The 17,546-nt window shown below is 38.1% G+C and overlaps 1 protein-coding gene across 1 annotated transcript; it reads left to right on the top strand.

Annotated features, from left to right (window-relative positions):
• The first annotated feature begins 1,362 nt into the window (after positions 1–1,362).
• On the top strand, positions 1,363–15,004 carry LOC122084374 (surfeit locus protein 1). Its single transcript, XM_042652575.1, has 6 exons — positions 1,363–1,952; positions 2,131–2,231; positions 2,535–2,773; positions 12,769–12,937; positions 13,043–13,326; positions 14,618–15,004. Exons 1-6 carry the CDS (start codon positions 1,721–1,723, stop codon positions 14,685–14,687), a joined length of 1,095 nt encoding a protein of 364 aa, XP_042508509.1. The 5' UTR covers positions 1,363–1,720; the 3' UTR covers positions 14,688–15,004.
• The last annotated feature ends 2,542 nt before the right edge of the window (positions 15,005–17,546 follow it).

Below are 17,546 nucleotides of genomic sequence, written 5' to 3'. Positions count from 1 at the left end.
CCGCTAGTCGAACCTACACAAACACAGACGACGGAGGCCCGGAACTTTGTCCGGGGTTAGTCCTCCGACGCTCAAGTCAGGGTCGGCCGCACAGTTCAATAAGGGAGTAATGGTGAGGGTATCAGAGCTTACCTTCTTCCTTCCTCTCGGCCTCCTTATATCCTTCTTCGGACTAGGGTTTCCTTCTTGTCTTTTCCCCCGTCCTTCTCCCCTACGACCGTCCTTGTGGGGGAATATTCCCCTCATGCAGACGACGTGATCCCGCGTGATTTTTTGAGTGTGTCTGAGTGATCGAGCGTGCTTGAGCGTGAGTGGTTTCTTGGAACCTTTGTCTGGCAGGGGACACGTGTCTCAGAGGCGACACGTGTCTCAGAGGCGACACGTGTCTCAGAGGCGACACGTGTCTCAGAGGCGACACGTGTCTCAGAGGCGACACGTGTCTCAGAGGCGACACGTGTCATAGCCCCACTGAGAGGTTAATTTGGCTGTATCAGTACCTGTCTCCACCCCCATTGCATCCGTTGTATATGGAAGAAATTGTTTGGATTGGTTAGGTACAAGGATTAAAGTATCGGTATCGGTCGGCCAAAATTAAGATACGTATCGGAGGGTATCGTATCGTATCGGAGATACACTAAGATACGCTAAAGATACACACATAAATGGATATGAAACATTTTTTTAAACACTTTTTGCATAAAGAATTTGTTAAAAAAAGCTATTGATAATATGTATTATGCATAAACACTAAATTGAGGGTATCGTACTAAGAATTCAAGGTCTATAGTTGTCCCATAAATGTAAAATCCTTGTTCCCAACCTTGATTTCTACTTTAGTTAGGGAAAAACATGGCTGACAACAACTTTGGAACAAAAACCCTTCAAAAAATCATTTTTTTCTGAAAAATTACCCATATTGGCCATTATATGACCGTAGCACCGATACGTATCGATACTCATTGATACGTACCGATATATATATATCGATACTCACCGATACGTGCTGATATATACCGAAACGTACATTTTACCTCAATTTTATATTTTTCATAGAGTCGTATCGAGGCATGTCGTATCGTATCGATGTGTATTAGTGGTGTATTGATGCATATCGGTATGTATTGTAGGATATATATCGATACGAAATGATTTAAAAAATTCAATGATATCGTATCGGTGTGTACCGAATCCTTAAATTAATCGACCGAATTATTCCGAATAATTCTCCGTCCGAATAATTTCCGAATCCGAATTTGCTAACTATGGTCTCCACCCCCATCCGTTGTATATGGAAGAAATTGTTTGGATTGGTTAGGTATCAAATTGAAATATGTGCATACCGAGCAGGTTTCTCGGTCAGCAAAGGGCAGGAAATCCATCATCCACCCGTTGAAGCAGAGGAGCAGGGCCCTGAAAAAGGAATCACCACTACACCGCCCCAGTCCCCGGGCCAAGCTAGGAATGGGACCGCAGTGCACGCTGGCACGGTAGCACTAGCAGTCTAGCAGAGCCTGGGAATTAAAGCCTCGTCCCAATTTCCAAATTCCAATTGCAGCCTCCCTCAGGTTTTGGCTCTGTTGTCTGTCAGACTCTGGCCGTCCATCTTTCCTATTTAAAAACCCTAAAATTGTAATAGAAATAGAGTTTGCCTCTACAATCCGCGCTCACAGTGTCGTCAGGGATGGAGGAGGAGCGTACAGCCGGGGATGGGAACTGAAAAATGTACGGTTGTTCGTCCAAGATATTCCGAATGGCATCCTCCGTTTCTAGAACCCTAATAAAGCTCCGATTTGCCATTCCAACTCCTACTCCTCACAAGTGGGATCCACTAGCAATCTCTCCCTGGAAATGCTCTTCCTCCTTCTCTTCTCCTGCTCCACCTCGACCTCTCTCCACTATTACCCAGTCTCTGTCGCCTCAGTCTTCGTCGTCTTCTCAATCTCAGGCTCAAGGTCTCTCTCTCTCTCCATTGCTTTTAGAATACATTTATATATGTAGTTTCGTCGCGAATACAACCTATTCATTCTCGTTGGTGGAAACTCACTACTACACATTGTCGTTCTTGTCTAAATCATATTCTCCGTTTCTCATCCATGAGATCTCATGTCTTCCTTTTGCTAAATGTATCAGATGAGAAGACGGGTGGGAGATGGTCGAGGTGGTTACTCTTCCTTCCTGGGGCGATCACGTTTGGCCTCGGAACTTGGCAGATCTTCAGAAGGAAAAATAAGGTAAAATTATTTCTGCTTCAAAAATCTTGTGTCTGGCATGGACTCCTTATGGATGGGCATGGTTGCCTTGATCTATAAATTGACTATCGAATCTTAGTTTCTTTGATCTGCCCATGTTCTAATAATTCTTAAATAAATAAGATGATTCTTTTCCCGAATAGCCAGCCATATCATTATTTTATGTTTGTGTAACTGGAAATGCTTATCTTTTTTTCATATGGATGTCTTTGATTTCTTAATTGAATTTCTTACTCATTAGATGGGAAGTTATATTCTACTTTTTCTTCCACATGGATTTTACAGATAGAAACGCTGGAGTATAGAAAGAAAAGATTGGAACTAGAACCTGTATTGTGGAACAGTATATCTTCATCAGATGGAGATATGAATTCTCTTGAGTTTAGGAAGGTGATATGTGAAGGGGTTTTTGATGAAAGTAAATCCATCTATTTGGGCCCACGATCTAGGAGCATTTCGGGAGTGACGGAGAATGGCTATTATGTTATCACACCTCTATTACCATTGGCAGACAGCTCTGAGAGGTAACTTAGTGATATTATGATTAAGGTGTTGTTATTGGGTTTTATGATTGTCATTAGCTTGATTTTCACTGGAGTTTACTAATTTCAGTTTTAATCATTATTCAGAAATAAGTAATTTTTTTTTTTTTTTTTTTTTTTTTTTTTTAATAATTGGTATTTTGTAACTAAAAGAAAATTGGTATTTGTTTACCAAAGAAAAATTTAAGTTTTTATTTTCCCCTCTTCCATATTCAAGACCTGGGCAGGCACTCATAATTTTATTAACAGGAGAAATAAATTACAATGCAAGTGGAAGGGGTCACGCCTGACTCCAAAGTTACCCATGCTTATAGAAGCGCCAAAAAAATCCAACCCTGAAAAGTACATTTAAACAATCTACTTGAAGGAGACCAAAATTGTCAAACAATGCTAGTTTAACAGGAGAAAGGTCCATATGACTGAAAATTGAGGTGAAACCATACTTGACGAAGCCCCCGTAGCAAGCACAATAGTCCATTGACAACCTTATTGCGTTCATGGTAGGGCATCGTAAAGATGACCATTCTGCTCTACCCAAAGCCCTGTTATCTCATTACAAAACTCAAAAGAGATATTTCCGGTGGGGGAGGTGGGGTGTGGAATTCCAGTGGTAGCAGCGTATGACTCAATGGTTGTTGCTGTATAAGTTTAAGGAGGCACATAAGAAATGGAAGTCATAAAGCACAAAAATTTTAGAAGCAGAAATAATACCAAAATAATGTACTACTTGGCTAAGTATTTTGTTGTGCTGTATATCTATCCAAATATATCAAAAGTACAGATTTGTAGATGATATATGTCTCTTCTTAACCACAAATAATAACCATTGATCCTCTGCAAGAAAAAATTCTACTTCAATCTGCATTAGACATCCATGTAGTAATAGACCTGTGTATGTTGCAAAGATTCACAGTGAATTAAAAAATATTTCGTCTTTTTTTTTTTTTAAGAAAAAAAGTTTGAAAAGACTTAAGGTTGATTTAGAAAATAGTAGACCACAATTGAGCATGAATCAGAGTAGTGAATACAGATCCCAAATCAACATAGAAGGTGCTTGGGTGCATGGAAACTGGATAGAGAAATGTTGCTCTTTATTTAGGTTGGATCTCTTATTCATTCTGGATTTCTTGAATAATGGGTTCAAGGGCTCAAATTTAGATTTGTTTGTAGTTGGGTTTAATGGAAATAAGCTAGAGTTAGGAATTATAGGTTTTCTTATTCAGGGAATGGTACAAGCTATGTAAATTATTAACACAGTATTTTGTGTGCAAACAGTTAGTAGCCTTGATGAGTTACTGGTGCTGTGATTGGTAGCAGAATGGAAATATATGAAAGAAGGAAAAGAAGAAGAGAAGAGATAAACTATAACCCACTTATTTTTGTTGTGCAAGCACAACTAGTCTGCAACTCAAGGAAACCAACCACATGAATAACAAAGTGGCATAACAATAATAATTTAATTCCCTAAATCCATTAATAACCCCAAGTCCTTCTTGCATTTAAATAGGCCACAATGCTTTAGCATCGAGTGATCTTTTCACTTCCTAAACACATATTGACTTCCCTATTGAATAAAGAAGAAAAAATAGAAAGTTTTCTAGACTAATCAACTGAAAATGATATATTTTGCATCTTTCTTCTCCTTTGATGCATCTACAAACTTCAAGAAGACGTTCCTACCCTCACAATAGACCATAAAGTTGATGATGGTCTGTCTAGTGGGTCCAGTCCAACCATCACAAATCATAGTCACTCCATAGTTCTCCCACATCAATTTCAACCTTTTAATATACTCCTACAACTTCTTGTGGTGGGGCAAGTAAATATCACATCTCATATGCCATGGGCTTCCTTCACTCCTCGGCCAGTCCTACCTATGTCATCCAACATGTTCAAATAATATGGCCCTGTAGTGGCATGGGATAGAATGCTATGGTATACAGCCCATTTGGAGAAAGCATCCCCTGCTAGCCTTTTCACATCAAACCACATCTGTTCCAACTTCTTCTGTTTTCGGTACTGTCTAGAAAATATAGTGGGATTCCTGCGCAAGGATCTCAACAACTGGGTCACGGACTGGGGGTGGGGTTGGGGCCCTTACACTTGGGCTCCTAAATGGGATCTCTGGCTCTCTATGTCTCAACCTCCTCGTCCTCCTCTCCCCCTCTAGCTCTTTTGGAGCTTGTCTAGATGAACCAGCTCTCCTGGCTATCTTCAACAATTTCTTTTGCTCCGTCCTAAAGATAGCTTTGCTCTCTACCTTTTCCTCAATTGTGCAACCTCTGTCGCTTTTTGTGAGTCATCCCAATCTGGCTCCTGAGTTTCATAATTCTCCTCCCCTAACTCAGGCGTCATTTCTAGACATGCATCTTCAAAGTCTTCCCTGGCTACCCTTTTGTTTTCCTTTTCTATTTCCCACCCTCTGCATTGTTTCCATGGCCTTCTTTATCTCACTTGGAACACTGGGGCAGCCTATACCGTTTTTGTTACCGCCAGAAAGGTGGGGCCACTTTAGTCTAGTGGCCCCACCTCCCTCATTTTTTGTCTTACTGTAATTGCACTGAGAATTCTATTTGTTGGCCGAAAGGTGTGTCCCTTGCTTCCATGCAATATCCCTACTTTCCCCAACCATTATGCATTAGTTGGTACACTGTTACAACAAGAATACAAAGATTGTTGACATGTAGACATCAAATTAAGGATCCAAAATAATTGAAAACCTTATTCTAAAATCTCCCCTAAGTTTTATATTTTTAAATAATTTATAATTACTTATTCAACAGAAAATAATTAAAGAACATCACATTATTAATCAATTTCAGATGAAAGCATATTTTCATTATTTTCAAAATTTTCATTTTTTTTAATTTAATCAATTAATTTTGAAAATTCCAAAATTTTTAAAAATAATATAAACAGAAAATATTCCCACTCATTGTTAGCAAAAAGGGAACGGCAAAAAAAGGGAAACGGATGGTACATGTTTTAAACAGTAAAATTTTTTGAATGATAGGGTCAAATAAAGGGTAAAAAAAAGAGAATGGTAAAAAAAAAAAGAGAACATTAAAAATGGGAAAACAGACGGTTTGAGTTTTAAACGTGTAGATTTCAAACAAATGGACTAAAACAAGGGTAGTATACTCATATAAATTAAGGAATTATTATATGAATATCTGCATCAAAGCAACTACAATATCTCACATTAATGCCTATAATCCCATGTCTCATTATAAGTTTTAAGACATATCATTGAATATCATCCAACACTAATTCTAAATTCATACACTACACATGCCCAAAGTCTTATTGAGCAAGTGACTAGGTTATGGTGTTCATTGTTGTCAACATAGTCAACACACTCTCGAAGTGATATATGTTCAGTTAGAGTTAGGAGTCATCACTTTAGAAATATTTTTCAGCAAATACGTCAATTTATAGCTCAATTTCAGGGTCCGTGAATTGAATTTGAGTTAAAGGTAATATCATGAGAAATATAGTCCATTGTGTTAGCTGCAAGTTGGTGAAAGAATCAAGTCAATCGGAGTTTGGGAGAGAGATATATGGTCAATTAAGTAGACATTATGTTCAAAAAGTCAAGTCTTAAAAAAACGCCATAAAAATAGAACGTGTTTTAAACGTGTTTAGAACGGGAATGCTTGAAGTTTACTGTTTTTTTAAGTATCTTTGGGAAGCATACGGTAAAAAACAGAAATGCGTTTAAAACGGAGTTTAAAACATGTTGTTGCTAAAAGTGTTCCCACTATGTCAAGCTATAGATTGACCAATGGTGTCTAACATATATTAGTTTGAAATCCATCCATCTCATATTACCCTAGTTTATTTTTCAAAAATTTGTTCCGGGAAAATCGTTTTTTAAAACAGAACATTCAATAAATAATTCAACAACCTAAAAAATAATCCCACTCTCTGAAGTCGTAGATCGAACCATTCTATCTAACATAAAAATGTGAAACACAACTACCATGTCTACATACTAATTCTTCAAAAAAATTGATTTGGGGAAAATATTTTACCTTTAAGCTCCAACGACGTAAATACATCTTGTGGAACTGTTGCGTATAAAAATGAAAAAAAATAGTGATCAATGAAGTGATTTTGGCCAAAAATCGAAGTACTTGGCAAAATCCTTATTGTAGGAGTTGAATGTTGCGAAACCAGTAGCTCTCAGTCAAAACTTGTCGAAATAAGACAGGTTTCGATGGAGATATGGGATCTTAAGTGACTAGTTCAAGAAGTTTCAATCGGAACTGGTTGAAACTACCGAAATAGTTGAAATATGATCGAAACTTGTCAAAATCTGGTGCAATCCAATATTGACTTTAGGTTTCGTCTCGGTATTTGTCAAAACCGAGAATCTCGGTCGACCAAGATTTTGTTTCATGCTCTTTAGTGCCAAGTCAGCTTGGGACTTTATCAGAGCTTGTGGTATGGTCAAATCTTGACAAAATTTGGTCTGGTTCAAGAAGCATATCCCTCGTCAGTCGTCACAGCTTCACTGTTTGGAGGGTTTTCTCTCACTGTCGTCCCACTTAGTCTTTCCTTCTTCAGCGCCAAGTTCCAGTCTCTCCTTATTGTTGCCTCTGTTGGGATGCTACTGAAGATGTGGCCTGTGGACCACCTGTTCTTTGACTGTCTTCTCTTCCTTTGTTTGGAAAGACCTTCTGCCCTAATGCTGGCCTTTTTGGGTAGACATTACATTCGCCACTGAAAGTTGTTGTGATATGGTGGGAAGACTTGCATTTGGAGCTGCTATCTACCATATTGGTTCAAGTGGAACCTTTAAAGATAGATTTTTAAGTTTAGATCCTTCTAGCAGGTTTGGGACTCCATCCTGTTTGATGTCAGAGCCAAGTTAGCTGCTGAGCCTTCTCACTGCGCCAACACCCATAGAAATGGGCTGATTGTTGATGCTTGGGGTCTTTCCCCTTCTATTGTTTCGCCCATACCTCCACCCTTGTGTAAAAGCTGGGCCTTGTAAGCTGTATTTGTTTTTTCTCTTCTTTTGGTAATGAATTTCTTATTCATCCAAAGAAAATTAAGTGAAGGGACTATTCTGGAATTTAGAGTAGAATGTAGAAAGGACAGAAATAAACTTGAGAAACAAGGGCTATTGAATAATTACCGAAGAAGCTGGGCTTACTTGTTAGTATGAAGACTAATCAGTTTTCACCATGTTAAAACAGGAGCCAACGATGAGTTCCTTAGCTTGCAGCAGAGGGAATTCACTTGTTGGAGACTCAATCGATCTGAATTTTAGGAGATGATCCTCCACTCAGAACCCTGTTGAATCCAACTGATAGCAGAACTGAAGATCAAGTATGAAGGTAAATAAAATTCCTTGAAATTGGTCAAGGTGGTAGGATAAAATTCAGCCCTGGTTACAGAGCAGTAACTCATAAACCTATGGAATTATTGGATGCCAGACTGCAAAAGCTGGGTTGCCCATGAGGTAGGTATTAGCACAACAAATTTGGGGGCAAAAGGATTAGAGATGAGGGAGATCGATCAAATCCCTCTCAACCCAGTGTTTCGGTAGTAGTAGTAGAAGAAGGAAGGAAGCAGAATGATATTAAGATGTAGGAAAGAAAAATAGAGAAGAAAGATAATAGTACAAGAGACTTGTCCTTGATAGGAGAGGAGCTAATCGAAGGAGAGGGAGAAGGAAGGCCACACGGCCAGTGATAGCACCATAGCAACAGTAACAGAAACCAATATTCTTTATTCAACACTGAATATTTTGCTAGATTATGTGCATAATCAAAGACTTGTAAATAGAAACTATAAACCTATTCAGACTCTACGACTGAAGTAGAGTTGAATCAAACTCAAATCCACAACTCTTAACAGAAAATTATAATAAAATAATAGACTACTAATTGACAAAAATTACGCAGACAAATAAACAGAACTGTACCAACTCCTATTGGACTAGAATCCTGGTTTTGGCCAGGTTTGCCTCGGTCTGGGTTTCTAAATCAGATCATACCTGTCCAGCCATGCACACACAACTGCATCAGGCCAAACTTTGGCCCTTTCTTCTTGATTCCTTGTGTGCCAAAGTTTGTAACAAAATATGACACTTACATATGCATTAGGAAGAGATAAAAAGTAGTCCATTTACTTGGAAAAGATGTTGGCCTTTTGGTTGTAGTAGCTCAATTGGTATCAAGGTTCAAGATTTTGGTTCTGACCTGGTTTCGACTAGGCTCGAAATTGAAAATGTGGTTCATATCTGTACAATTTCAGCTGTAGGTTTTGGTGACGGGTTTTGAGGCCTAAGTGGACAAATTAGGTCCCAAAACTTCTAGGAAGCCCTATTAGGCCCCTCTAAAAAATACTGGAACCCTTAGATATTAACAAATCTCATCTAAAATGGTAGTTCAACTTTGATGCCTAGTTTTGTAGTATATGCTGTACACTGCTGTATACAATCTCTAATATGGCCTATTCTACATAAAGTTTAGTATTAGAATGCATGTTATTCAATTAAAACAACTTAAATATGCATTAGGAATGAATAGATATAAATTTATAAATTATTTCATAAATCATACATCATACACGGTTAATTACAGGGTCAAGATATGGGATTCAAGAATACAAATAAGTCACACCCTATGCCAATCATAGATCGGGGTATGGTGTGTAACATATAAAAATGAAAGACCAACCACCAAGTATTTATCCTATTTTTGCAAAAATTAATTTTTGGGAAAAATGATATGCGCTAAACTTTGAATCTTGCACAAATCTTCAAACAACACAGCAATTTGTTGCTTCCAATGTGTTGAAGCTACTGTCCAAGTACTTGTTCCAACTGATGCAACTTGGTGATGGATTTAGGGAACTATCTTTTGTCTTGATTTTTATTTACCTTCCTTTATTGGTTAGAGATTAGATTAGCAGTCTTTTATTTAGATTTGATTTTTATTTTAGTTGCTATCTAGGTTTAGTTTCCATTTTTAATTAGATTCCAAAATTATGTCATTATTTTTCTTTAAATAGCCTTGTAGAGAACTCAGTTTTTAGATTTTGAAGAATAGAAATTTGATTAAGAATTTTGGTATGAGAACCATGGCTGCCGATTCCCCCTTCTTCTTCCTCTAAAATTTTCCAATTTCTTCTTTTCTTTCTCTTTTCATTCTCTTCTTCCTTTTATTATTCTGGTTTCTTTCTCTTCTCCTCTCTATTGTTACTGTAGTTACTGTTACTTTTCTGGTTTGAGAATACCCTGTTCTGGGCGAAAGTTGCAGCCCACGGAAACTGGGTTCTGCTCCTTTGTGGCTGACCTATTTGAGCCAAGGTCTTAAGCGAAGGGATCCCTCTCATAGACGATCCCAGCCATTGAATCTTATACCAGAAGCCCTACTCTGAGTTGAGAAAACAAGCCTGCAACTGGACTGCTAGAAGTTCTACCGCTTGGTTTATTTCTGGTTCTTACTGCAGCCTTCCAGCCAGCAGATCCAAGGGGTTATCTTGCGGGATTGAAAGACCTCCTATTGAGAAGCTACGAGGCTACGCCTGAAGTTTCATGGCCATCGGACAAGATTTGAAGGAGTTCTCTCCTCTTTCGTTCCCTGGTTCTTTCCGCCCCTGTGATGGGTGTCGTGAGGTTGGAGACAACCTCTTAAAGTGAGTTTTAAGTTTTTTTTTTTACTTATTTCCAATATTGCCCCTCGCTTCTTCTAATATCTTCCATAGTCCTTATCTTTATTTCTAATTACAGAATACCCCTCCCCTTGTATTTTCTATTCCAGTTTGGCCCTATTATTTATCTTTTCTCTCTTTTAGTTGCTTGAGCCAATTTCTTGAATGTACAAAAATGCCCCTACTTCTTTGAAAACTGGTTTAGTTGTTAATTGTGGGCCCTGAAGCGATCCAACTCCCTCAGATCTGCATCACCAACCTTGTACAACAATAATTTGGCCAAAAAATCACAGAAAATAGGGTTTTCCCTTTTCCCTATTGAAACATGATGAAACAAACGAAATGGATCAAAATTTTAACCCAATTCGTTAGATACTTTGCTATTGTAAAAGGAAAGTAACTTTTCAACAGAAATTTTGGCGAAACGAAATATATGACAGAATTTTAGCATGAACTTGGGACTTTCTCAAGTATCGCATGTTACTTTGTTTTGACACCTGTCTAAACTGAAATATTCGTTAAATCTTGAACCTTAATGGGTAAAGCATGTGTCTTGTGTCCACGTGGTGTGGGTTCACATAATACAGACAGCAAAAGAGAAATCTTTCTCTATTATTAATGCAGAAGTAGATTACAAGTAACTAACTCCACAGTTTGTATCCCCAAACAATACAAATAGGAGTAAGAAATAAATAAATAATACCATTAAATAAACCCCCAAGGATACAATACCCATATAGGAGCAAAACCAGCCCAAAACCCAACCCGATAGGAGAGAGAAAGACCTTCTATAGAGTTGGAGAGAGAAAGGTACGGCCAGGTCTGTGGGAGTCTAATTGAACTGCACTTTTGGGTGTAGATAGTCCCTAGGGAATGTATAAAAACCCCCAAATATGAAAGGCTTTTGACGGCTGGTTATGGAGTTATGTGCTTTCTTGATTTTAGACCTAGGAGAGAGAATGTGAAGAATTCTGCAAGAACAACAACTTGTCTTCTTCAGATAACCTTCAAGAGAGGATCGATTGATCTTCTTAGAGTATAGAACCAGTCCTCCAAAGGATTTGCAGATCAGATCTCAAACTTGGGCAGCAATGAGGGTCGATTGGCTTCAAGAACAAGAACTCTTTGGCTGGCTGATTTTGATTTTGTATGCTTTAACAGGTCTGAACTTCTAATAATAATAAACAGAAAATAAAAATTGAAAAAGAAGAATCGATGGAGGGTTGAGAAGGGTGAAAGAGAATAAAGGAATGGATATCTCATCCCTCAGGTTTTGGGTATCACACCCCTCAAAGGTTTAAGCATCTCACCTCTCAATAACAGCTTTTGGCTAAAGAGTATTTACTCAATAATTTATTCATTCAAGTCTCCAATTATAAGTACATAGACTCCTCTATTTATAGAGGGCAGAATAGCAATCAAACTACTACTAGGAGTTAGTTTCCCAATAGGACTAGACACTCCTACTACAATTAGGAGCTAGTTTCCCAATAGGACTAGACACTTTTACTACAACTAGGAATTCAAAATAGGACTAGGACTTGGCTCTATGACTCCAACATGGAGTAGGACTAATTAACTAATAGTCCATATAGGACTTTACAACCAACAAATGGCCTAATGGGCCTTTATTGAATTAAATAGCAACTAACTAAACTAATGAATTAAATCTCGTTTTTCTATCTTTTACCCATATTTTAGGCCCATTAAAGTGGCAAATTTCAAAGAAAACCCATGGGATTAAAGGTCCAACACATATATAACACAACCCAAGGCTTATTTGCAATAAAATAAGCCCAAGTGACTTATCTACATCAACTATCTACCACAATATCAAAATAAATGCATAAATTTCACCCAATGAACAGCCACAAGTTCAATAAACTAGAGCCAACATGCACCTAGCTAAAAATATCTGTTCAATATGGCTCATCGGTTCGCCTAATTAAAAGTAGAGTCTAGGCTTAAACTTGGCAGCCCAGGTGGCTGCCTGGAAGTCTAGATGCGTGCAGCTCAACCTTGCCTAGGCAAGGGTTGCCTTTATATTCCCGTTCACCGCCTATGTCGCTTAGGCAGCATTTGCCTGGTTGTCACTTTGACAACACTGATTTGAACAGATGGATCTTTCAACCAAACTTTTAAAGTATGTCTTTGATTATGTGGGCTGTGTATTGATGGCCTCTTTCACTCTCGATATGGTGAATCAGATCCATTTGTATTGAGTGCTTTCTCATACTTTGTTTAATATGGTTACTTATACGGATGATCTAAAAATTTAGCTATTTGATTTATTAAGAAATATGTATCAGTGTGCAGTCTGCAGTTTTGGTTAATAGAGGATGGGTCCCACGCAACTGGAAGGACAATTCTTCTGAAGTTTCACAAGATGGTGAACAGCCTCAAAATTTACCTTCCCCCAATACTACCAAGAATGAAGGGAATTCTCAGTGGAGGTTTTGGTCCAAGAAGCCTACAACGGTTAAGTTCATTGCTAGTTAGTTCATGATGTATTGTTTAATGCATGCTTATGTTGGTGAGGCTGGTACATTCTGACCTTTGTATGAAACTTTCCTCAACTTACAGAATCAAGCTTGTGGTATTACTCCTGTTAAAATTATTGGTGTAGTTCGTGGGAGTGAGAAGCCTAGCATCTTTGTTCCGGAGAACAATCCAAGCTCTGGTCAGTGGTTCTATGTTGATGCTCCTGCCATTGCACGTGCTTGTGGACTTCCAGAGAGCACTGTATACATTGAATATATCAATGATGACGTCAATCCTTGTAAACCGTACCCTATCCCAAAGGATGTCAATGCTTTAATTCGCAGTTCAGTTATGCCACAAGACCATTTAAATTATACATTGACGTGGTATGCTGCTTGTCCCTTGAAGAACTCTAATCATGCATGTGGATTCAATATTTACATTTTATCTATGATTGGGTCAACCTCTATCTTTGTTTCCTCTTGTGGTATTCTCTTTTTCCTTTTCTTTTTAGGTTTTTTTTGTAGAGAAGGGGGGGGGGGGAGAGGGGGGAGGGTGTGGCGGGGTTAGGGTGATTTTGGCAACTTGGCATTGGTTTGAATTTCAATAAGGTGGGAAGCTGCAATGCAAGAGTAAGGGTAGGAGGTAGCCATTTTCCTGTCCATACATGTTGGACAACTGTAAGGGGTCAATTATGCCCCCTCCTTGTGCACATTCAATAGATATCCTTGGTATATTTCACCTAGTCTAATGGTCTTAACTGTTGTGGTGTGTTACATCACAAATTATATTACTGTCCATCAGGTAGAGATTTTTATTTGGGCCCTTCAGTTTTCAGTGGATCTCCTCTGATGGCAACACCATCAAACTCTTAATCCAGACAGGGTGTTCTGGGATATTTTGTGGAAATCATTTCTGTACTTTCAGAGTAGAGATCAACCTTGTTCTGTTGGCTTAAGATGAACAAGGTCATTCTGCCTTGGGGGAGAGGTAAAGCAAAGGGATAATGCATTGTGATCGGCTTTATCTGGCTCTGGTGATCCATAGAAGCAAACCATTGGCATTATTGTGCCTATGTTGTTTCTGAGACTCCTTTAACTCTCTGAATGATAAAAATATCATGGATGAGCAAGTCCAGTAGAGAGTGCAGACAGTCATATCCTTGCAAAACTTCTTGTTCCATATTAATCAATTTTTACTGTGTTCTGCATCAAGCAAGCTATTAACCTTTTCTTCCAATTCTTTGAAATTTTTATTGAAAATGTAGTTCCAGGATATCATCTGGTGTTACCATACACATCACTGAAGAAATCTGATATATATATCCCTTCGTTTTTGGAGAAAAGGGGGGGGGGGGTTTGTAAATTCCTATATATCTCCTCTACAGAAGTTTAAAGGTTCTCTGAACCGCCAGTGTACCATTTGCCTTCATTGGGCTGTTTTTCATTTATTTTTTCTCTTAAAAATATTGAATAGAAAAACCCCATTTGAGAGGGTGTAGGGGATGCTGGGTTCAGAGATCATTCGCCGATACTTTAATTATGTGAAAGATTGCTAGAGAGGTAGAGGGAAGTTATTAGAAATCAATGATAAATATTGTCCACTTTGGCTTAAATTGCAATATCATTATTATGGACTTGGTTTTACACATTTCTGACAAAGTTTTATTGTTAACAGGTATTCATTATCAGCTGCAGTAACCTTCATGGCTGTCAAGAGAGTGAAGCCAAGTAAGAGCCGCAGGTAGCAGCTCTTTGCCACAGGGTTCCACCGTTTGTTTATTCAAATAATCTGTTAGGAACCCACAGGAATTTTACCTGAAAATAATGAAATATTTAGAACTCATTTAGCCTTTTGATTTCTTCTGCCTTCTCAGAGGGGAGAGAGTTCGGTTTTGAGATTTTTGTGATCTTTTGCCATTTCATACATGTGATGACTGTTGTATCTCCAAAGTGGAAGATACATTTCTCAAGTGATTCTTTGTTTGAGCGCAACTGTTAATTTAAGTTTATTAACATGATGGCACTTAAAATTACTGAAATGAGAATAAAGTTATTCGGGTAAGCTTGTCTTTGGCCTTTTTTTTTGTGGGGGGGGGGGGGGTGTGTTTGGTCTTGTGATGAAATGGTTTTGGCCAACATTGGCACCTATATTTGCCCCACTAGGGGGCTAATTTGGTGGTGTTGGATAGATGGTATATATTGTAAGTTGTTCACTTATCAAATTTAGTGGCCTATTATGAATATATGGTCTACTGCCTATCATGTATGGATGTTACCATAGTATATCCAATGTGACACCATCATTTTCTTAACTTTATTTTGCAAGGAATCATCTCTAGATACATGCTTGTTGCTCAGCCAACATGTTGCTGATTCTGTTGCTCCCTAAGCTGTATTTCTTGTGTCTTGCGGCAGACCTTTGGTCGATAAGCAATGTTGTTACTTGAATCCACACTTCATATAGTTGTATGCCTTTTTTCTTTGTGGTCTAATGATATCTCAACCCCCAACCCCAAAACAAGAAAAAAAATGAAAGTCTACACCCGACAAGGTGGGATTAGTGTTGACTCATGGGTTATATTCATGTTTTTCTGTGATACTAAACTAAGAGAAAACTTGGTTTAACTTGTGTACTCTTAACCCTCTTCGTAAGTGTGCAGGTTGTATGTTTAATGTTCTCTTGGTTGGTCAAGTCTGTGATATTGATTTTTAATTTATGGCAGCTGAGACAACCATACTGGTAATCATAAGCCTGGTGTAAGCCCACCCTTTTGGCTTGAAGTGTTCATCACTTCTTTTGAGTCCATATTGGCATCAAGTTACATTTTTATGTATTATTTATATGTCCATCTAAAATTAATTTATTTAGTATTACTACAATTGGTTTACATTATGAGCACTTCCTTGAGTTCTTGAAGATTTCATCAACACCACCAAGTCAAAACACAACATTGGGTCAAGAACAAGTCAAGAGCTTCAATGGTATCATCAAGGGTAGAAGATTTTGTCTTAATAAAATTGTATATGTAATTTGTTTATTGTATTTCTTAGTACAAGAAGTAGGGTGATTTTCAATTACGATACATAGGACACGGTACCTTTGATCAAAAACCAAATGGCGAACTTGTACTTAGAAGTGGGGGTTGATCTTACCCGAGGAAGCCCAAGGACAACCAGTTGTCTGAGCTGGCTGTTCGGTATCAACCGGCTGCAAACAGCCCTAGAGGTCCTTATGCATATATCGGCTTGTTTGTCCAGCTGATGATGGATTGTACTGACTGTTCACTGGCTAATGTACCGGCTCAGTGGTGAACGGTAGCAAGGGAGATTCTCCCACACTGGCGGCATGGGGTCTCAATGATTGGATTGCATTTTGTTAGAAAGTAGAGTGGAGATTAAGCAGTATGGGAAAATAAGGAGTGGAATATATAATGTGGGAAGTTCATTTTTACAGAACAATTAGTAATCATATGTAAGGTCTGGAATATGGAATTTGTATAATATCCTCAATGATTGGAATGAGTTTGATGCGTAAATTTTCCCATTTATTGCTCCTTAATGTTCATAATTTTGATCAATGTCAACTAAGTATCGTAAATAAATGGATCCCAGTTGTTCAACGGAAAGAACTAAGTATCGTAAATAAATGGATCCCGGTTGTTCAACGGAAAGAGAGGGATTCGAACCTTCGGTACGGATAATTTGTACAAGGGATTAGCAATCCACCACTTTCGTCCACTCAGCCATAATCGAATGTTTTGGTTTTGGTAAAAAAGATTGCTTCTTCCACCAAGGCCAAATAGTGTCAGGAGTGGTAAGGAAGAAGTGAGAAAGAAGTCGGGAATCCTTTTTTTCACTCTGACTCTACCACTTTAGTTGTTGCTTTTCTTTTTGTTACTTCGAGAGTAGCCGCTTCAGCTTTAGCCACTCAAATTTTTGATATTTCTTTATATTTCTCATCAAATGAATGGCATCTTCTTATGGAAATCCTAGCTATTCTTAGCATGATATTGGGGAATCTCATTGCTATTGCAGCCTCACACGAGGTTTGTGAATAAGTGATTGTCTGATAATGAGCAAGATGTGTACTTTGGTAGTTGAAATAATCATATGGATAATTGTATGAATCATATTAGATATTGAGATCAACTTCCAAAGAAAAGAAATGCTTAGTTACAAGTTTCAACAGTTGAAATCTTTTCAATACATCCAATTTTTTGAACTTTTTTTTTGCCCTTTTCTTTTCCCCGTGGTTGACTGTGTGTAAAGTTCACAAGAGGGTGTAAAGAAAGGAGCAGGCTGACATTTAGGTGTCCATTTTTGTACTCATCGTCTAACTAAATACTTGAAAAAGGAGGTAGCTAGTCTTTCTTAAGCAGTTCCATGTTGCTCGTAAGGTCTCTTCGTGGCGTTAGTTAACCCTTTCTAAGAGTTTCATCCTAGGACCTGACTTTCCTTTCCATGCGAGGGTTGGGATCAATGATCGATTATCATATTATCAATACAAAATTTGAGAGAACTTAACCTCATAAATCGAGCTTATAAGATGAGAAAGATCCAGTTACAATAACTCGCACCAAATCCCAACCTATAACTTATGTGGA

The sequence above is a fragment of the Macadamia integrifolia genome, chromosome 7, assembly GCF_013358625.1.
Source record: "Macadamia integrifolia cultivar HAES 741 chromosome 7, SCU_Mint_v3, whole genome shotgun sequence".
In the NCBI taxonomy this organism is placed as follows: Eukaryota; Viridiplantae; Streptophyta; class Magnoliopsida; order Proteales; family Proteaceae; genus Macadamia; species Macadamia integrifolia.
The sequence above is the reverse complement of the archived record's forward strand: the minus strand, read 5'-3'. Positions and strand labels throughout refer to the sequence as shown.

Coding starts and splice junctions, on each gene's coding strand:
- LOC122084374 (XM_042652575.1), top strand. CDS start 1,721: ATGTACGGTTGTTCGTCCAAGATATTCCGAATGGCATCCTCCGTTTCT. Junction 2,232..2,534: donor TCTTCAGAAGGAAAAATAAG/GTAAAATTATTT, acceptor TGGATTTTACAG/ATAGAAACGCTGGAGTATAG. Junction 12,938..13,042: donor GGTCCAAGAAGCCTACAACG/GTTAAGTTCATT, acceptor CTCAACTTACAG/AATCAAGCTTGTGGTATTAC.